Genomic DNA, 22008 nt, shown 5'->3' on the forward strand with positions numbered 1-22008 from the left:
TTTTTATCAAACGGTTTAAATCTGTGGTTTAATTAAAATACAACCGCAATCGCGTAAACAAACACACTCTCATGCCATTATAAAATTTAAATTATTTTTAAATTTACGAAATCAATTAGATGATATCAAATTATATTTTATTTAATTTAATTTTAAACTTGAATTATAAAAAAGTTTTATATTTATCTAAGAACTAAATATTTTTTTATTATATATAAAAAATTGATTTCACCAACAATGGAGGGCAGGCTATAAACTAGATGTATACTATTTATTTATTTCAATGCTACAAAACGTACTTTAAGTAAAAGACACTGAAGGTACTCATAAATCATAAAGGCTCAGTCATTGACTCCAGCACATTTATCACGTATTATATTATTTAGAGTGAGCTGTCCAGTTTTATATTTTAAAAATATTTTTTAAAAAAGTTAAAATTTTTTATATTTTAAATTAATAATTTTTTATGTTTTAATATTATTTTGATGTATTAATGTTAAAAATAATTTTAAAAAATAAAATAATATATATTATTTTAATACATTTCTCAACAAAAAATACTTTGAAAAGCAACCGCATCATAATTTTGAATACCCCCTTAATTTACAAAAATACTATTCATGTACCTAGTTGTTATGTTGTTAACCTTTAATAATTACATTGTTAATTTTATTTATATGTTATTTGATATTTTTAATTTTACCTTTCCATCCACTTTTTTTTAAAGAGATATTTGAAAATATAGTAACGGTTATTTTTAAAAGTGTTTTTCACTTGAAAATATATTAAAATAATATTTTTTTTATTTAAAAAAATTATTTTTGACATCAATACATTAAAATGATCTGAAAACACTAAAAAGATAAATTGAAACAAAAAAAACACTTTTAAAACACAAAAACAAACAAATCTAAATCAATTAACTTAACCTCAATTTTTTGATGAAAGTTAACATAATATGTTAAATGCCCAAGTGCATTGCAACTCAAAAATTAAAGATTTATTAAATTAAGAATTAAAAGGACTGAAATAAAAAAATTAATAGTAAGAACAATTAAAGCGCAAACAATTTTTTTATTTTTTATTTTTCTAATCTTGATTTAAACGGGATTTGATTTTTCCAAAATTTTTAGCTTAAGCTGAAAATCTTGTTGTTAACCTTATTATATACCCACACTTCATCTATATGTACAAGCAAAATGATATGCTCAAAACCATCTAATAGGTGGTCTAGTGATAAAAGTTTGAAACCAAGTGGTTTGTTCCTTCTATGATCTCGGGTTCGAGTCTTGTAGTTACTAATATGATGGTCACTGGAGGCTTACATGATCGTTAATTTCAGGGCCCATAAAATTAGTCGAGGTACACACAAGCTAACCCGAACATCTATAGTAATAAAAAAATATATATATACCCAAAAAAATAAAAAAAGCAACGCCAAAGCTGAGTTTGCTATATTCCATCGAGAAATTTCGCACGGGCCCTTTTAAAAATGAAAATTTTCCTCCCACGCTCACAACTTATTTCTTAAACATGTTTAACTCCTTAGCACCCACAAGCTAAAAAAAAAAAAAAAAGTTAGCCCCTTTAATAAATTAAACATTTACCCACTTTCACCTAAATATTATTTGCTTCGTGTATACATCTATTTTTTTTGCTTGGAGAGTACTTGTAAATCACTGGAAAAAAAAATTAATCAATGAAGAAAATATTATACCAAGTATGTAAAAGGAATATTTAACTCATGAAGATGGTGATAGATGAGAGGAATTAAAATAAAATATTTATATATGGTTTTTTAAAATAAATTGTGAAAAATAGTTGAAAAATAAAAAATACAGAAACATGAATTAAATTCAGATGGAATAAATAAATAATGAAAAAGTTATGGTGAAATATAGGATAATAAGATTTGATATGCTCTAGTTTAAATTCAACAAAAACAAGAATCACAATTAGACGAACAATTAATCAAATTATTTGGAATATATATACATGGCATGGCGGCCATAGTAAGGAAAGGAGAGAGAGCTCGGAGAAAATTCTAGAAAAAAAAAAGAAAAAAAAAATCTAAGGGAGAGTCTTGAGAGTTTTTAAGGATGAGTGATTTTAGCATGTTTGAAAGTGTGGTTGTGATTATTTTTTAAAATACTTTTCACTAAAAAATATATTAAAATAATATTTTTGTTTTTAAAAAATAATTTTTGACATTAGTACATCAAAATGATTTAAAAATATCAAAAAATATTAATTTAAAATAAAAAAAATTTAAATTTTTTTAAAAACAATTATAAAACGAAAATACAAATAGGAAAGAGGGAGGTCAACTAAGCGGGAAGGAAGATGAGGAACCATTGGAAATTCATTTGAAGAGCATTTGAATCCAATAATAGTTTTACAACTAAGTAATAACTAATTTTATTGTAAAATGTCAAATAAAGAGAGAATTTGAATCCAATAATAGATATCGTTAAGAAAACAACGAAATTGAAAAAAATAGTTGTTAATGAATTAATTAGTTCCGTGAAGACAATATCTCCATTCATGTCTTAAAAAACTAACTAAAAAATATTTTTTTAAAAATAAGCAAACAATATTAAATGAATAAACTTAAAATATATATCAATAAAAAAATTTGTGAAAATTAATTGATGAATAAACTAAAAAAAACAATAAAAAATAACCAAATTAATTGTGAAAACAATTAAGTTTAATAACTTTGTTTATTGGAATCTATTTTTTATTTAATTATACAATAATTAAGATAAAACATGTAAAGAAAAATTAATTTTTAATTTTTTTTATGAAGGGCTATATAAAAAAAGGTATAATTTTATTGAAAAAAAAGTAAAAATTAAATAATATAATAATTTATTTCTTCATCAATGGTGCAGAGAAATATTTATATTTCCTAGTAATATTTAAATTTGAATGAAAAAAATATTAAAATCCATCATTCTTAGTTGAAAAAAAAAACAGGTTTCCAATGATGTTTAAATTCATTCTGAAGCATCCTTAACTGAATGATTTTTTATGGCAAAAAAGAAGCAAAATCACCATTTTATTTTTCAGTAAATAGTAATCTTGAATCTGAATAAACAGTGTTTTAAAAAGCGTATTAGTTTTTAATTAAACCTATAATCACTTAAAAATAGAAACCACGTGTCAAATATGAATCACTGTTTGCTGACAGAAGTAGAAAATTTGAGAGAGATTTTAAGCACAGGAAAAGGAACCCATAGAAAAAGGAATAAAGGCAGCGGTGTTTACGTCAATACAAAGTGCAATGTCGTGTCAGTACACCAGCTCAGAAGAAAAACCAGGGGTGGTAGCGGTTTCAAGACAATCTAGGGGGCGGGAATTGGCATATACGGCGACTATCGTAACCTTTTTTCCTGCCCCATGTAGCCTCTGGTTCTTCCCATCTTCTTTTTTTATATATATCATCTTCTCTTTCCTCGCACCTCCATTTCAAAGTTTTTGCACTTTCTCCCTTCTTCTTGTTTTCTCTTTTCAAAAACACCCACCGCCAATTTCCCATCCATCTCATGATATGAAACTTGAGTTCCTGCTGTTCATCTTGGTGGGTTTGGTATCTGTTCTTTGAATCTAGTGTACTTCTTTTTATACCAAAAAGAGGCAGCAATCTTGTATATATCTTAATAGTGATATATAAAAAACAAGGAGCAGATTACAGGTACAAAATATATTATCGATCGGTATTTTGTTAATGACAATCGAAGCTACGGTGGAGCCAAGGAGAGAACCAACTGCACATGTAAACAGGCTTGGATTTGCCAAGAGGCCTACTAAGAGGAAGAGATCCAAGAAGACTAAAAAGTGTGCACCGACAATGGCACTGCAGGATCTGTATGTGTCGTGTAAAGAAGTGTTTAAAGGTCCTGGAACTGTTCCTTTGCATCAAGATGTCAAGAGACTCTGCCACATGCTTGGTATGTTCTTGAATTTGACGGTCAAGATCTTACTTCCTTTTCTTAGTTGATTTCTTCTTCTTTTTTCCTTATATTGCAGGACTATACCACTCTCTAACGAATTAAGATTTGAGTGGTATTTTATCTATTTGATATAATTTGGACCTGTAACTAATCCCGTGTTAAGATGGTAGATCGGATTCGTATCTTTTTAGATAATCTATATATTGCATCCTATAATTTTTGCTTGATTGCTTTAATTTTGTTCCCCGTCAACAGATTTTCTTAGCTGATGCTATGATCATAATGTCTTGCTCTTGTATTCCTTTAATTTTCCAATTAAGCATTGCCCCAAATAAAGTAGAGCTTTAACTTGTAGATTTCTGCAAATGTACTAATTAAATATTTTGTGTTTTGTGGGCCAATGGTTGGTGGGTTTAGAGAAATGTCCTGTGAGTGTAGATTCACTTGAACATAGGTGTTGTTCTAAGGTACCCGGACGGAACCTCGATAACATCCAAGATGTGATCAAATCAAAGAAGAGATTGGCCTTTGTTGTTTAGTGCAAGAGGCCCAACAAAAGAAAATCTTGTTTTATCTGGTTGCTATTTTCTCCATTCTGTTGTTTGATCAAGTTCTTATTGCATGAATTGGTCGTCAGCTTGTGATTGAAGGACCTCGTTGAAGCACTTGTGAGTGCAGGCTAATACAAGGCCTGCTTTTCCAATAAGATTTTTCTAGTTTTGGGAGAAATTATTCAGTACCTCAGTGCAGTTGCTTTCTCCTTACAGTCATGTGAAGCTCACTTGCTCCATAAATTAACGTGGCTAGAGATGAAGTGCATCACTAGTGTTGTTGAATTATTTGCGGTAGTTTTAGCATTCTAGGGCATGTTTCCCAGGAATGCTTGCCTTTTTTGGTGATTAAAAGTCCCGTTTTCTCTGTAACTGGAGTTAAAAAGAAGTGAGGAACCTCATTCTTTGTGAAATTTACATGCCAAGTATGGAACAAACGTCTGTTTGAATAGTAGCATTCTTCCTGTCAAGTTTCAACATGATCAATCTACTGATACAAAATCTGAAATAAAAATAAAATATAGTAATTGCAATCCTGGTTTAGGAAAATGAAAGTAGTATTTTCTGGCGGCTCCAAGAAACCATACGAATAATGATTAAAGAAGCAAACTTTGGCACGAATTTATCATATATCATCTTTTTTTGGTCTTGTACGTGTATTTATATATGTCCCTGACTTTATACATTTTTTTTTCCATTTTGAAGTTAAAAAGGAAGACTACTTCCTTATGATCTGATTAGTTGGCTTGTTCTGCATGCCAGGCTCAATATATTGCAAACAGTGACTTATTGGCAAGGCCAAGACAAATTTTAATCGACAGGATATATATATGCATTATTTCCTTAAAAAATGCATTTTTTTAGTATAGCAGCATGGATTAGCATTCGTAAATATTGTGCTTTTTGTAACTAGATGACAAATATTTTTCAAAGCTATAAACTAATGCAACATGGATATATATTTTGTCCTACTAGGGCGAATGTGTTCCATTGAGAGGCATTTCTATATTAAGCATTTAATCCTGGGTGAATATAAATAGCATCCTAGTGTTATTATGCAAAAATAGAATTTCCAAACCTCATTAAAGTAACAGAGTAATTGTACTGAATGTCCTTTCCTTGCCTTTTCTCGTGCTGCAGATAACATGAAGCTTGAAGACTTTGGGCTAAGTTGCAAGCTGGAATTCTTCAATCCTAAAGCTGCAGTTAGAGGGACTCCAAGAGTCACTTACACAATTGTTTACGAGTGCGATAAGTTCTCGGTGAGACTAGCCACTTCTTGTTCATTGTCATTTTCCAGGTTCTTTGTAGTGGAACTCGCACATTGAACCGTTTGTGTTCCTTATAGAGAGTATAGCATAGCAGGCAGTCTGTTGGTATGTTAATTGCATGGCTACATGATTTTTTTGGCAGGATATCTTCAAAAATCTATTCTATGATTTGTATTGCACATGATGTTGAAACTGACACGTTTAATCATTCGAGTTCTTCGAGAGAATTTTGATTAGTTGACCCATACATTATTTTGTACTTGGCATGACCATATGGATTGTTCAGGTAGAGTCGGAAACTCTTACATTCGTTATTTCTAGATTTGAAAGTAGCGAATTCAACAACCAAGTTTCTTCAATAGCGTACTGTCTGGCTAACATGTCAATTGTAAGAATCACATCATGTTTTGCTCCTGCGGGCTTGTTTTTCAAAGCTTGAAACATTTTCAGGATGTAAAATTTATGTTTAAGTTGTTGAATAGTCTTCTTGTTAATGTTTGGTTCTGCAGATGTGTGTTTTCTTCCTTCCAGCAACTGCTGTCATCCCTCTCCATAACCATCCAGGAATGACGGTTTTTAGCAAACTTCTCATGGGGACAATGCACGTAAAATCATATGATTGGGTTGATCCTCCGGCTACAGATGAGCCTGACTCACCAGCCCAAGGTGAGCATCTCTTTCTCTCTTTCATGCTGTTATAATTTAATGAACCAGCAGAACAGCCCCCTTAACCTAAACGCAATGGTTTTCCAGTGCGATTGGCAAAACTGGAAGCAGACAGTGTGTTTACAGCTCCTTGCCACACTTCGGTATTGTATCCAACAACAGGAGGAAATATCCATCAATTCACCGCCATTACACCTTGTGCAGTACTCGACGTGCTCGGACCTCCCTATTCTAACGAGGATGGTCGAGATTGCTCATACTACAAAGATTTTCCATACACTGCCTTCCCAAGTAAGTGACCTCTCATGATTGACTACAAATGATGAACCCATCAAAGTGAAGGGAATTAAGTAGTTTGTCCCATGTTCACGTTCTCACATGGACACCATGATAGACGCACAGAAGCATAGCCGACATGTCTACAACATTAAATTTGCGTTTGAATTCCTCGTAACATACCTGTCAACTAATTAATGCAGATGGAGAGATGGGGTCGGAAGAAGAAGAGGGTGACTGTTACGCGTGGTTGGAGGAGATCACGGTGCCTGAGAATTTACAAATGTTTGTGATTAAGTATTTAGGTCCACAGGTTGATGATAGTAGTAGCTAGCTGTCTCGTCGAAAAATGGAAAACCATACGGTGTGGTGTTTTCTCCTGGACTTCTCTCTCGCCTTACTCTGAAGAAACAGAAACAGATACAAAAGAAAGAAAGAAAAAGTACCCAAGTCATAACTATTTTTTTCTTCTGTTTGTATCTGTTGAACAACAATGGTGTGTCTGCAAGCTGAACTTTTCAGTGATTCTTCTCCATCGCGGAGAAATATACACGCACAATTACATCTTGAATAGGCTGTGTGCATGCGTGTGTGTTCTCCTATATTAATATACAAGATTGTATATATAAGGTAGCTTCACTTCATGGTTATCTTCTTAGTTGATTACTCGCGTTGTTTTACAATTGAAATAAATTTCTGGCGATGATTTAAATTTCGGAGAAAAGTTCTTTTTGCTAAATAAATTATTCTTTTTTATTTATGTAGTTGTCTTTTTATTAGTAACTTGACTTTTAATATAAAGTCGAGGAGGTTAAAATAATATTTATTAAAGTTTCAATGATTTAAAATAATATTGTAAAAATATATATTCCCATTCTAAATTTTATTTTTTTATTAATGAGTTTCATTTTCCTTTAATGTAAACTCGCTTTGATTTTACCCAAAAATACTTGAAAAGCATGTTTTAACAATCTAAGATATGCAAAGAATTATAATGAAAAATAAAAAAAAATATTTTTAATAAATATTCAAGGTCATATTTTTTTAAAAAGTACATAATTATTAATAACATGATTGCTAATGTTTCCAGAATGATATTTAATTGAATAATATATGGAATATAATTTTATTCAAAATATAAATTAAAAAAAAAGGATAATATAAAAAAGGGTTGGGTATATGGGTTTATAATAATGGTGATTATTTTCGGTTCGGTTTGGTTTTTATAAAAAAAAAATAACCAAGCTGAAATTAAAAAAAAAAACCAAAACCGGTTCAAACCGATCGGTTTTGATTCTGTTTTTTAGGACAAAAACCGGTTCAAATCGGTTTGGCTCAGTTTTTCCGGTTTGGCTCGATTTTTTTCCGGGTTTTTTTCGGTTTGGTTTCGGTTCGGTTCGATGTTTTCCGTTTCAGGCTTATAAAACCAAAATCAAACCGAACCGGTCAGTTTTTTCAAAATTTTAATCGGTTTAATTGATTTTTTTTTACGGTTTAATTTTTTCAATTATTATTTTTCTGATTTTCTCGGTTCAATCAGTTTTTCAGTTTTTTTACTGACTTCTAGTTTATAAGGGTAGGTCAGCGCATCTAAGTCGATACAAAGAAACTCAAACACGTGTAAAGAACTGGTCTTTACACGTCTGATTTTTTTTAAAAAAAAAAAGCAGGTAAGAGGTAAATGAAATGTAATTTGTCCTATCTTTATATAAAAAAATAAGTAGATAAAACAAATGGCGCGTCGTTAATTGATTAAGATTCGAGTCGCTAGAAGAAATTGTTAGAAAGTGGGGGCCTCAGTTTTTAGAAGCCATCAAACATATTGACAACTTCATTAAAATCGTTCACATCATAACCCTATTTAAAAAGACAAAAATTCAAAATTAAATCAAATAAAAAAATTCTTAAGATCCAATTTTTTTTTTTTTGAAAATATGAAATTCAAAAAGCCTCGATATCACGTCTCTTTGGCAAGATGCATCTATTAATAACAAGATTAGTCTTTTGATAGCTGGAATTTGATTAAGTGTTTTTTTTCCAGTAATTTTTTTTATTATCTTTAAAAATAAAGGATTAAATAGTAAAAAAAATAAGATTTAGAATTTAAATGTAAAACCCAAAACTACATAAACAAAGATATTCCTGTTTGAGAATGTGATTGCGGTTGCTTTTCAAAATATTTTTTGTACCGAAATACATCAAAATAATAATTTTTTATTTTAAAAAAATAATTTTTAAGATTAGCGCATCGAAACGATCCAAAATACATAAAAAAAAAATTAAATTTTAGCAAAAAATTTCAAGAATTCTCTTAGATAAAAATAAACCTTCTTGGCGCAAAAAGAGAGGACATGTTTGTTTATTTGGCTTTTTAATTTGGTTATTCTTTTTATTTATACACCTTGAATTTAAACTCTATTTAATTAAATTGGTCACCGATTAAATTTTAAAAAATTATGGAACACTTTGAATTGGCAAGAATGCGAAAAGAAAAGAAAATCTCAACATATAAAATATCATGAAATATAACATGCAATGATGAAATATGTCTATTTAATCTAACCTCTATTTCTTTATTAATGCATTCCTTAATTGTTTTAATTAAAACTTGTTATTTAATTATATACACTACTTTGTAAATAAATAACTTATAATGAGCTTAAAAACAATTTTTGATTAAAAAATATTAAAATAATATCCCGTAAGTGATTAAAAGAAAAGAATAAATTAATAAGATAAAAATAACAAAAAAATATTATTTTCATTGAACATTAATAAGAAATTTTGTATTTTGTTTTTGCATATCATGTATATAATAATTTTTTTTAAAAATGTTAATATTATTTAAAAACAATGATAAAATTAAATAAAAATTCAAGTATTATTTTAATTATTAGTTTTTAGAGCATGTGAATGAGAAGCTAATAAAAAAAGATTAAAGGACTATATAAAAGTCTGGCCCAATAGAAAGAAAGTTAGGTGTGCATTGGCTTGGCTCTTTCCTTTTTTTTGTTTAATAGGGCGTACCAAACATTATCCACCTTGTTTGTTTAATAGGGCGTACCAAACATTATTCATTTTATTTTTATATTAAAAAAAATAAACACACAAGGTATTATTTGAAATTTTTTTACGTTTTAAAAATGTTTTAAAAAAAATTTAAAATGTTTTTATTTTTTTCTTTATTCAAATTAATATTTTTTAGTATTTTTAAATCATTTTGATGCGCTAATATCAAAAATAATTTTTTTAAAAATAAAAAATATATATTATTTTGATATATTTTTTAGTAAAAAACACTTTGAAAAACAACTTCAACCACACTCCCAAACAAGCATGACAGATGATTTAGCATCTAGTAAACATTTTGGCCATTGAAGGTGCTCAAAAAACCGTAGATTGAGTTTTTTTTATATTAAATAAAAATTCTAAGCATTTTAATAAATTCATTTTCATTTACATAAATAATTTTAGATTAAGAAAAAAAATATAAAATTAAATCAAATAAAAAAATTCAGCACCAATTGTTTTTTTTTAGCCAAGATAAAAATTTAAAAGCACTATAATTAAACTCTTCTAGAAACCTCTCGACACCAAAAGACATCAAAATTGGCTTTTTATTTATTTTTAAAATATCAATAATTTTCTCTTTTCTCTCTTCAAATCTAGAAGCTCAAACATTAAAAAAATAAAAAAATTTAGGACAAAGTCTAAAATCAAAGAGATCAAAGATGCATAAATGAAGACTTTTGGGATGAGAATGATTTTTTTTGTTTGCTCAACAATGAAAAAAGCCCTCTTATTTTTATTTGTTTCTTATTTTGGTACTTATATTTTTTTTTAATACTATAATTTTAAATCTTACTCAATCAAATCTATTATTCAATTTTGAAATTTAATCAAAACCTTGAATTCTCAAGAATATACAACAAGAAAAAAAATATTAATCCATAAAATATAACAAAAATTATATGAAATGATGAAATTAAAAAAAAAAAGAATTCAATTATTCAAATAAAAAATAAAAAAATATGAGTGAGTGAACAATATCCAACTGTGAACGTACATGTTATTATTATTATTATTATTATTATTATATCAATATCAATATATAAATCTCACATGATTTCTCTCGTTCTCTGTTATGAAACTAGGGGCTTCAGTTGCTAGCTTTGCCAATGGTTTATAAATTTTCCAGCATGCAAAAAGCCCAAAAGAATTCACACACACACACACACACTTTGAAGGCTTTCCTCTATTTGACCAAGAGGTAGCCAATCTATATACAGCCTTCCTTCTTATTTATTTATTTTCCTGAGAATATACAAGATAAAGAAAGAAATCTCTCCTCTTTAACAGCTCATTGCTTGGCAACCCAAAGCCCAGTTCCAGTTCTCCATTGACTTCTGATGAGCTAACTGTTCGTAAATATATGCCCTTCAGATTCACAGTTTAAGGATTGAAAGAGCCCATCAGTTTAGTGCCCCATTCGTGGCACACTACAACTTGCTAGATGCCCTCTTGTTCCTCGGTTGACATGCTCGTGAACAGAGGTGACTCTGTTTTTTTCCGATCACCCAGCACAGGTGCTCTGTCAACCCTCTAGCTTCATTGCCATATCTTAACGTGGCAAAGCGGTTAGCTGTGGATGGCCATAAAAAACAGGGGCGGCACATGTCACTCCGCCTGCTAAGCAAGATACATGTCTAAACTCTGACCTTTAACCTCATGGTGTCCGCCTCTGCTCTTCATAGAGTTCTTCGATGGTTTGACAATCCTGTTTTCTTCCCTTTGTGTGGGCAGGAGGGGTTTTTCCTTTCTCAGAAAATGACACGGGTTTTATTTTATTTTTATTCTTAAACCCAAATTGCAGACATGGAAAATGAGAGCAATCGACAGGCTTTGCATCTTCTGCAGTAATATCTAAACCTCTCCCAACCCCGTAGACAGAGTACGATGAAGTGGTCACAACCCCATTGATTCCATCACCTCTCCTACAATACAATATTGAAGAAGTTGCTCTCCATAAGTTTACAAGCTTAATTATAGTCTGAAATATTCATTAAAATGTCATGTAATTAATTGTTCAGGTGTTTATACCAGAAGAAAAGGTTGTCATACGCGAATAGAGGGCGCCTTCTTCCTGTTTATAAGCTTTGTCCAATTCATTGCTAACATCAGAAGGTTCCGATTACAATGCCGTAAAAACAATGTTATTTTGATATATTTTCGAATAAAAAATACTTTAAAAAAAGCGATTGTTACCGTATCTTCAAACACCATCTTCTCTTTGTTGGCATTTCATGATCCTTCTCTTGTAAGGTAGGTTACTTCCAAATTTGTTTTAAGATAAGTCATCGAAGGTCCCATGAGGAAAAGAAACATGTTGATGGAATGGAAGGAGAGAGTAACGTATTACCCAATGAAAGCATACTCGTAACAACCGATCTACAAGGAGGACAGAACCTCCTCCACCAAAAATCAGAACTTCTCTAGATGTCAAAAGCACCCTGTCTTGTCCTTCATTATGATTCCTATCACATACATGGCCGAATTAACTTGATTCTATCCTTACAGATCCAAAACCCAGTAGCTGTATCCTTTAAGCATGAGCAGTATGCAAACCTTATCCGCCATAGATTCTTCCATGTCTTGAGTTATCAAAGCACCGCCTTATCTCATCTTCAAATATTCTTGATTTTTCAATTATGAAGAGTAGGGCCTCTTGACTTTTATAGGGAGGGAAATAATTCCACCTATGAAAGTGACTGGAAAAAGCGAAAGGACATGGTTTCTGGCCTCACCAGGAACACCCACCTTTTCTTACCATTGCCGTGATAGGGCTCTCGGTTTCTGGGGCCACTTTCACAACTGGGTCTTCTTTCTTGTTGAGTTGCCTCTGGCTGTGTATTCCACTTTCTTGCATTTGCACCGACATGTTCTTGCAACTCTACTGTGATTTACCATAGCAATTCAAATAAAGCATCGTGAAAGTCCTTCGCATAGTGTTTTTTTAAATCTTACTCAATCAAATTGATCTATAATTCAATTTTGAAATTTAATCAAAACCTTGAATTCTCAAGAATATACAACAAGAAAATTAACCCATAAAATATAACAAAAATTATATGAAATGATGAAATTAAAAAAAAATTCAATTATTCAAATAAAAAATAAAAAAAATATGAGTGAGTGAACAATATCCAACTGTGAACGTACATATTATTATTATTATTATTATTATTTTATCAATATCAATATATAAATCTCACATGATTTATATAAGGAATCAAATGTACAATTAATATAAGGAATTGAATTTTGATGTGCGTCACCCGTACAGTCATTGTTTTGTCGTATCAATTAAACATCCTTTTCTTTTTATCGCACTGAAACGGGGGACTTCCAATAAAAAAAAAAAAAAATTAATTTTTCATTAAAAAATGGTTGTGCTTGATGGAATCGTGTCATTGATGAGATATGAGACTGGAGAGGTTAATTTTTTTTTTAAAAAAAGAAATTATTTAAGTGATTATAGTGTTTTCTAATGGACCCCGGTTCATTAATTTAAATATATTTAATAACTTCAATTAATTTAATAATATAATTATAAATAAACAACAATAATATATGAATAAAAAAGATATTTTCTAAATATTTATAAAAATCTTAACAATTTTATTTTATAATAAATAAAAAAATTAAAAAAAATATAATAATCGTATATGGGGAATAGCCAGGGCCGGCTTTAATTCTAAATAACAAAAATAAGTAAATCAATGGAGAATAATTAATAAAAACAAAATAAGTAAATCAATGGAGAATAACTCTTAACCAAACTAAATAACAAAAATAATAAAAAAAAAACTGAAAAAAAAAAAGTCAATTAAAGAACCAATGAAAAAAAAATTATTCTAGGCTTTAATTCTAGTTTTTAAGATTGAATTTTCTCAACATATGGGGAATAGCCAGGGCCGGCTTCATCTGTCTTATATCACAATGGAGATCAGTTCCCATGTTCTGAGATTTTATGTTTGTTTCCTAGGAAAAAGAGTTAACTTTTAGGGCAAGTTCATTCTGCAAGTGCCACTCCCACGCCATGTTTTGATAATTTCATGGTGTGATGCTTGCTCGAGGTAGTAACCAAGAGTTCAAAATTCCTTCTGGCATCTCAGCGAAGGAAGAATCCCAGAAAACATCATACCATCAGATTATAAGAAAAAGGTAAGTAAACATCATTCCATCACAAGCAACAGAGACTTGCAATTCTGAAAAGATAAGCTGTCCATGAGAAGAAATCCAACAGTGAAATCAAGATAACGAGCTGGATTTGATTCAAGGATGATAATAATACAAGTTTTAGTTTCTTTTCTCAGAATCATATCATGTCTGAAAATTAATTAACAAGAACACCATTCATGCCTGCAGCAGGACATTAATATACACAGAAAGAAGAGTAAATTGAATATCTGGTTGGAGTGAGCTGCAAACAAAATCTAGTGCTGTGATAGTAATCGACAAAGATCATAAAATTCAAATGAAATGAAAGGGTTATCACTGTTAGATGCAGAAAAAAGGATCCAAATATATAAAAACATGAAATGGGTCCACAATACAGAGTGACAGGGCCTTGGAAAGCCAAAGCTTACCTACCCCAGAGAGTGAAAGCTTACATTGCTGTCTCTGTCGTCTTCTTCTTCTTCTTCCTCACCTAACTTTTATTTTCACAAGAATTAATTAATAGAGAAACCACTTATGTAATTATATCTTAAAGATTGTGTTTAGTGTGTTTTTACATGTTTAATTATATTTTATATATTCTTAGGAAATTATTGTATGTTTAATCTATCTTCCTTTTAGATTTTTCCCATCAAAATTGAAGGAAATATATCACGTGACTTAGATTGTAGATACAGTAATTTACTAATTTTTCAGAAATAGGTTAGATGTAATTAAATATATGAGGATAAACACGATCGATTCCTTTTCCAAGAACCATTTATAAAAAACCTTAAAATGCAGGAGAATTTACTGCACATCTAGAAATAAATTACTATTCATTGCATCAGTATAATTATCATTTAACTTTTTTTAAAAAAAATTAATGATCTTGGTGTAAGGATATAATGGTTTTTTTTAAATAGTCGATTAATCATTACAAGATTGATCGGATAACCTTGTAAATACAATGTAATATTGCCCTAAAAAACAAGATTTTTTGAAAGGGGTAATTTAGTCTTTTATGTTTTAAAGGTATATTATTCTTAAAAAGAAAAAATATTAAACTTACATCAGCGAGGTTTTTTTATCTTTTTATAATAGCTTATTTGTAATATGAAAGTTGACAGAAGTGATTTAATTTTTTAATTAATATAAATATTATTTAAAAAATAAGTTGTTTATCATGACCCTTCAAATGGCGCTAACATCGTCATCCCACCTCCAAATGTCACATTCTAAGGTGGCGCTGGAAGGGCTTTTCCATGATTCCATCATTTTTTTATTGATTTCACTCGTGTGTAAGATGGCGTTGTGGTTGAGCTCTATTAGATTTTTTTTTTCACTCTCTATTTCTTTTTTTTTTCTTATCAAAATAAAAATGTTTCATTTAATTTATTTTTTATTTTTTTATTACTATTTATTTTATTTTTATCTTTTTTTAATTAGTTTTTTCTTTAATTTCCCTCTCATCATTTAGTTTTTATATTAAATTTGATCTTTATTCTTTTAATTATTGGTTGTTTTTTTTATTTCTCAGAATTTGATTTTAAATTATTTTTATATCAAATTTAGTCTTTATTCTTTTAATTGTTATTTATTTTGTTTTGGATTTCTTTTATTCTATTTTTTTTCAATCTCATCCCTTTGCATTTTGATGATTTGAAATTTTGTTTTGTTATTATTTAGGGTTTGTCTTCTATGAAATTTATATCAAGCTCATGATTATAGTTACAAGTTTTGAAGGTTAACACAAGTTGATTTTAGTTTTTTTTAGGTCTTTTTTAAAATTGATTTTTTTTTAATTTTATCCTTTAACATTTGATTTATTGAGAATTGGTCTTTATGCTTTTTTTTTTTTCTGATCTTCTTTCCATAGGATTATCCTAATCTTGTATCCATAGTTACGGGGTTAGCGAGTTAACTTGTGATGACTCAAATCCTTTTTTTTGTTGTTTTTTTTTAATTTTTTTTTCAGTTATGCCCTTTAATATTAGATTGTTTGATAATTAAACTTCATAATTTAATTTTATTTATTTTTGATGAGGTTACCTTGATATCACAACTAGATCGTATATTTGACATGCTAACTTGAATAGGCTTAAGTCGAGTTTTTTTTTAATCTTTTTTATGCTGTTTTGTTTTTGTTAATTTATTAATTATCATTTTATTTTTTTAATCTTATTATTTAAATTAATAAAATTTATTAAATATAATTGAGTTAAAAACATGTTTTTTTTAAAAAAAAATATTACATTACCTTAATATATTTTTTATATTAAAATGTTTTTTTGTCGGCACACGACGCAGTACGTCACCTCTTCTACTATCAGGGACAGAATTAAGTGGGGCTGACAGAGCCCTGCTATAAGAAATTTTTTTTTATCACTTCTCTTTTAATAAATTAGATTTTTTATTTTAAAAATAAAAAAAATTAAAACTTCCCTTAAAACTTTTTCTGTAGTCCCGCTCCTGTCTATTATGCCAGAAAGTGTATGTTTGGAAAAATAAAATCACAGCTGAATTGTTGCATGGAAGGACTGAAGGTTTCTCTTCTGCTTCGGCAACAAGAATCTTTTTCTTTCTCTTTTTTCATGGCCATCCATCTCTTTAGACTTCCAAAAGAAGCACATGAAATAAATAACTGCAAAATAATACACTTAAAGAAAGATTGTTAGTGTTCTTTTATTGATCTTGAGAGTAGAAGGAGAAAACGAAGAAGACAGAGTTGTGGTATTAATTATCAGGTCACTTGTGCATGAATGATGTTGTGGTTCTTACAAGTTTTCTTGAACCCGTGTCGCTAAATTGTCTTTGCATGTAGAGAGAAAAAGCGTGTCAGTAGGATTTAGAGGACCCTCATTGACATGTCTATGAGTGCGTGGTGGTTGAGCTTTTTGAGTTGAAGTGGGTGGTCTCTAGAGACTGTGATGTAACATTTGAGGCTTCCTAAATTTCTCTCTTTTAAGGATTGGAAGGAGGTTGTGTAGTTAGGTTTTCAATGGTGTCATCAAGTGTGAAATGAAAGTAAATGTTCCTAGTCTGAACGCCATTGAGCCATTTTTGAAGATTAAATCTTGTCCTGATTTTGGAGATTTCTTTGGAGTTTGTTGAGGGTATGTCTTCAATTTGAAGTCATAATCCTCCAGTAGTCAGTTTTAATTGACCTTTTTTGCTACAGGGCTTAAGAAAAACTCGTGGGTTTGGATTTGTTTCATCTTAGATTTTATTCTTGATGATTTTTAGAGGGATAGAATAAGCACAAGTTTGCAGATCAATTTAGAAGCTTCTTCACTTCCAGTTTGAGCTCAGAAGGGATCAAACTGGTTTGCCTATCCACCCTGTGAGGTAAGCTTTTCCATTGAAATTTGAGCATGCATTGTTATATGCTTCATTGCTGTGATAATAAGCGAAGTCTTCTAACTTTTGTTGTTGTTGTTGTTGTTGTTTTCTGAAAAAAGAGTAACTATCTATAAATTGTTTGCAGTGAAAGGCTAATAGGAGTAGTTCTATTTCCATGATCTGCTATAAATAGTGGTTTGCATTTGTTCTATTTTGGTCTTGCATCAATAGTTGGAGATCTAAGCTTTTTTAGTACATAGCATCAACTCATTACCAACCTGCTGTTTTTTCTTGCAATCTTGCAGCTGATGCTCATTTTCTATTCCTTGAGAGCTCTGCAATATCTTCTATGCTTTACCCGTGTGCTGATTCTTTGTACACAACAAATGGCGAAGGCATTTCGATATTCCGCAATTCTACTTTGCGTTGTCCTTGTGCTTTTAATTAGTGGTTCAGAGCAATTACAATCCTCCCAGGGTGAAACCCTTTTGAGAATTCAGCGGCTTTTGAACTATCCATCTTCTCTAAGCAGTTGGAATAGCTCGATTGACTTCTGCAACAGCGAACCAAATGCATCTGTAACTGTAGCATGCTATGAGAAAAGCATAACGCAGCTGCATATTGTTGGCAACAAGGGAACTCCTCTTTTGCCTGGAAACTTTTCAATCGATTCATTTGTCACAACAGTTGTCGGCCTGCCGACTTTGAAAGTCTTGACATTGGTTTCTCTAGGTCTATGGGGTCCCTTGCCTGGTAAAATTGCGCGTTTGTCTTCATTGGAAATACTTAACATGAGCTCAAATTTCCTATATGATGCTATCCCTCAAGAGCTTTCATCATTATCTGGCCTCCAATCACTGGGACTTGATGATAACATGTTTGCTGGTAAGGTGCCAAATTGGATCGGTTCACTTCAAGTTTTGTCTGTCTTGAGTCTCAGGAAGAATATGCTCAATGGTTCATTGCCAGATTCATTGAGTACTTTGGAAAATCTTAGAGTTCTAGCACTTGCACACAACTACTTCAAAGGAGAAGTTCCTGACCTTAGCAGTTTGACAAACCTTCAAGTGCTTGACTTGGAAGATAATGCTTTCGGACCCCAGTTTCCTCAGCTTGGAAACAAGTTGGTTTCTCTTGTGTTGAGCAGGAACAAGTTCAGGGATGGCCTCCCGGCTGAAGTGACCTCCTATTATCAACTTCAAAGGCTAGATCTCTCAAATAATACATTTGTGGGACCATTTCCACAATCATTATTGTCATTGCCATCAGTAACTTACTTGAACATTGCAGATAACAAGTTTACGGGAATGCTTTTCGAAAACCAGTCTTGCAGTGCTGACCTTGAGTTTGTGGATTTGTCCTCGAATCTTATGACCGGACACATGCCGAATTGTCTTCTGCAAGACTCCAAGAAAAAGGCCTTGTATGCTGGGAACTGTCTCGCAACTGGTGATCAAGACCAACATCCTATTTCCATTTGTCGTAATGAAGCATTAGCTGTTGGGATTTTGCCTCAGCAAAAGAAAAGGAAACCTTCTAAAGCAATTATTGCAATCAGTGTAATAGGAGGGATTGTTGGAGGAATTGCCCTTGTTGGTTTGATTTTCTTGGCCGTGAGAAAGGTGAAATCCGGGAAGACAATCCAGAAATCAACAATTAGATTAATTGCAGAGAATGCATCAACAGGGTACCCTACAAAGTTGCTCTCGGATGCAAGTAAGTTTTTGTCTCTGCTTGTGCTTTTTGCTGTGTCTACTGTATGTGGCCATACATTTTCATGGTTTTGTGCATGGTGCATGCATAGTAGCAGAATCTAAGAGCTCTGCAGTAGTAGGGAATTGTAAAGTCTAACTGAAATGGAACGATGACTGCTCAGCAAGTCTGCATTCAGGATATCCCTATTCTATCCCCAAATAAGCACAATCAAGTGAATCCCTTGTCAAATTTATAAAATTCAGGTGATGAGAATCTTCTTATTATCATAAAAAGAATGCCTTAATCCTCACCTCAATTGTTTGATAATTTTTGTTTATTGGTCAAAATTGATTCGCTTAAGAGAGGGCTTTACTTACAGTTTGATGACAGATTTTCAGACAGCCCATCCAGAAGTGTTCACTTGAAAAATACAAGTTGGTCAGGCTCTAGCATGCTATAAAGCATAGAAAGATTACACATAAAATTACTACCAAGAAGAGCAGAAAACCTTACAGTTCTTTTTTAATTTTTTCTTTTTGGCAAAAAATGTAGGGTATATTTCTCAAACAATGAAGCTAGGAGCACTTGGCCTTCCAGCATATCGTACCTTCTCACTAGAAGAGCTAGAGGAGGCCACAAACAATTTCGACACATCTGCTTTCATGGGTGAAGGTTCTCAAGGGCAGGTAATGCAAATCTGTTGTAACAATACTTTGCATTTCATTCAGATTGAATTATTCTGTGATACTCTCATAATTTCCTACAAAAATGAGCTTTCTCAAATGCTCTCAGAATTTGAGGTTAGCAAAGTTTTTTCAAGTGCATGCCAAAGGAAATTTCCTTGATCAACTCAGCACACAATTCACAAATGGTTGCTGAAAATGAATCCCTTGATTGTTTGGGAAGATAGTCTGCTTTTTCTATAACAAGTTGTTTTTTCTCTTGCTCTTATGATTAGTTTCATAGTAGGAACTTTTCATTAAATTGCACGTTAGAAAATCCCCTCCCTAGTATCAGTGCTGTTAACCATGAATTCGATCTCCTGATATTCCAGACTATTTGTTTATGCTTTCAGATATACAGGGGCCGGCTTAAGGATGGTTCCTTTGTCGTCATCAGATGCTTGAAAATGAAACGAAGTCATGGTACCCATAACTTTATGCACCATATAGAGCTCATTTCAAAACTCAGACATCGACATTTGGTCAGTGCTCTTGGACACGGCTTTGAGTACTACTTGGATGATTCAAGTGTCAGCAGAATATTTCTGGTTTTCGAATATGTACCAAATGGCACGCTAAGAAGCTGGATCTCTGGTAATCCATAAATTTCTCATTTACTTCTAGGATGGAGAACATACTGGTAGTGCTGTGACTTCCAATATGAGTTAACCGTTTGCTCAAAATCTTTTAGTCTGAGAAACCCAAAAATGTCACAGCACAGTGCCAACAGGGTGTTATTCTGTGTCGTCCATCTTGAATTTTTGTTAGGTTTATACTACTGTCTCTGTTGGATTTCACGACAACATTTTTTTTTTTTTTGCAGGAGGACATGCCAGGCAAAAAATTCATTGGACACACCGTATAGCTGCTGCAATAGGTGTAGCAAAGGGAATCCAATTTTTGCATACAGGGATTGTGCCTGGTGTATATTCAAATAATCTGAAAATAACAGATGTTTTATTGGATCAGAATCTTGTTGCAAAAATTAGCAGTTATAACCTGCCCTTATTAGCAGAAAACAGGGGAATGGTATTTTCTTTTCCCCTTCCTGAAGGCTGTATACTCTTTTCCATTGAGCAATACTTGGGAGCTGGTACATAACAAATTCATTGTTTCAGGTTGGCCATGGAGCATCTTCTGGTGCATCCAAAGATCTTAGCCTTAGTGCAAGGTTAGTTCTCACTGCTGGTATATTTTGTGTTAGGTCGGTGCAAACTGTTAAAATAGTTTGAGCATAGTATTTGCTCGCATACTATGGTGGTTCAACAGAGATAAAACACATAGGCACTATCATGGATTAATGCATCTATAATTTCGTTAATCTGGTGAACTGGAATGTATCAGAAAGCTAAACACTTCAGAGCTATCAGTCTCATGAGAACTTTTTGGTTGAATGTTGATCTTGAACAGGATAAATCAAGACGAGAAGGTTGATGTTTATGACTTTGGATTAATATTGCTCGAAATCCTTTTGGGGAGATCATTGACCTCTGGGAATGATGTAGATGTTCTACAAGATCAGGTGACTGATATTTTTCTTTGGTTTTTATATTTAGTCTGCAGAGAAACCTTGTCCAACGCTTTTTTTCCTCATCATTAAAAGCGTCAATGAACTCTTCCTAGTTCCAGATTCCTGACAATGAGATCCAAAGCATCTCTTCCTGTTCTTTTCTATTGGTAGATTTTCTTTCAGTTCAATATTTCTTCTTGAAAATTATGCAGCTGCAAGCAAGCATTACACGTGATGATGCTGCTCGAAGGAGCATGGTTGATCCAGCAGTGAGAAGGGTATGTTCATATCAATCACTAAAAACAATGATGGAGATCTGCGTCAGGTGTCTGCTCAAGAACCCTGCAGACAGACCTTCAATCGAGGATATTCTGTGGAACTTGCAGTTCGCTGCTCAAGTTCAGGATCCCTGGCGGGGAGACTCCCAGAGCAGTGAAGGGTCTCCAGTCGCAGCTACCCACCAACCGCAATTACATATTACCATTCATTAGCAGTAACATTTAGGTTCTTACAATTTCTCCCATAATGAGATCTTAGTTACTATTTCACTTTATGGTATGGCCTTGTCCTTCGATACGCGAATGTGGTAATGAAATTTTGGTCTGTATATGATGCATCTTCAAAGGCTAGCTCTTTTCCTCCCCATTTGTTTCCGCAGTTGAAACAACAGAACCTCGTTAGTCATTAGTTTTTTATTTATTTTTGTCGCGCAATAATTTGAATCCTCACATCCCTTGCCATCCAAGTTACATGATCACAACAACTAACATTGTAATGCAGAAAACGATCTGTAAGAGAATT

The 22008-nt window shown here is 31.7% G+C and overlaps 2 protein-coding genes and 1 long non-coding RNA gene across 3 annotated transcripts; 2 read left to right on the top strand and 1 right to left on the bottom strand.

The window, feature by feature from the left end:
* The first annotated feature begins 3297 nt into the window (after positions 1 to 3297).
* Positions 3298 to 7444, top strand: LOC7489694 (plant cysteine oxidase 2). The gene is made up of 5 exons (XM_002319150.4): positions 3298 to 3953; positions 5648 to 5769; positions 6288 to 6444; positions 6532 to 6735; positions 6924 to 7444. The coding sequence occupies exons 1-5, from the start codon at positions 3731 to 3733 to the stop codon at positions 7052 to 7054; spliced, it is 837 nt and encodes a 278-aa protein (XP_002319186.2). The 5' UTR covers positions 3298 to 3730; the 3' UTR covers positions 7055 to 7444.
* Positions 7445 to 10828: 3384 nt separating this feature from the next.
* Positions 10829 to 12804, bottom strand: LOC127904166 (uncharacterized). Its single transcript, XR_008057056.1, has 2 exons — positions 11821 to 12804; positions 10829 to 11714 (listed from the first exon to the last, which is right to left on the bottom strand). It is a non-coding gene; the product is annotated as an uncharacterized LOC127904166 (long non-coding RNA).
* Positions 12805 to 16396: 3592 nt separating this feature from the next.
* LOC7489695 (probable inactive leucine-rich repeat receptor-like protein kinase At3g03770) lies at positions 16397 to 21836 on the top strand. Its single transcript, XM_024583642.2, has 8 exons — positions 16397 to 17286; positions 17586 to 18996; positions 19528 to 19661; positions 20051 to 20291; positions 20521 to 20726; positions 20816 to 20868; positions 21108 to 21219; positions 21420 to 21836. Exons 2-8 carry the CDS (start codon positions 17589 to 17591, stop codon positions 21696 to 21698), a joined length of 2433 nt encoding a protein of 810 aa, XP_024439410.1. The 5' UTR covers positions 16397 to 17286; positions 17586 to 17588; the 3' UTR covers positions 21699 to 21836.
* Positions 21837 to 22008: the final 172 nt, after the last annotated feature.

Source organism: Populus trichocarpa, chromosome 13 (assembly GCF_000002775.5).
Source record: "Populus trichocarpa isolate Nisqually-1 chromosome 13, P.trichocarpa_v4.1, whole genome shotgun sequence".
Taxonomy (NCBI): Eukaryota; Viridiplantae; Streptophyta; class Magnoliopsida; order Malpighiales; family Salicaceae; genus Populus; species Populus trichocarpa.

Coding starts and splice junctions, on each gene's coding strand:
- LOC7489695 (XM_024583642.2), top strand. CDS start 17,589: ATGCTCATTTTCTATTCCTTGAGAGCTCTGCAATATCTTCTATGCTTT. Junction 20,292..20,520: donor GCTAAGAAGCTGGATCTCTG/GTAATCCATAAA, acceptor TTTTTTTTGCAG/GAGGACATGCCAGGCAAAAA. Junction 20,869..21,107: donor GATCTTAGCCTTAGTGCAAG/GTTAGTTCTCAC, acceptor GATCTTGAACAG/GATAAATCAAGACGAGAAGG.
- LOC7489694 (XM_002319150.4), top strand. CDS start 3,731: ATGACAATCGAAGCTACGGTGGAGCCAAGGAGAGAACCAACTGCACAT. Junction 5,770..6,287: donor ACGAGTGCGATAAGTTCTCG/GTGAGACTAGCC, acceptor TTGGTTCTGCAG/ATGTGTGTTTTCTTCCTTCC. Junction 6,736..6,923: donor TCCATACACTGCCTTCCCAA/GTAAGTGACCTC, acceptor TAATTAATGCAG/ATGGAGAGATGGGGTCGGAA.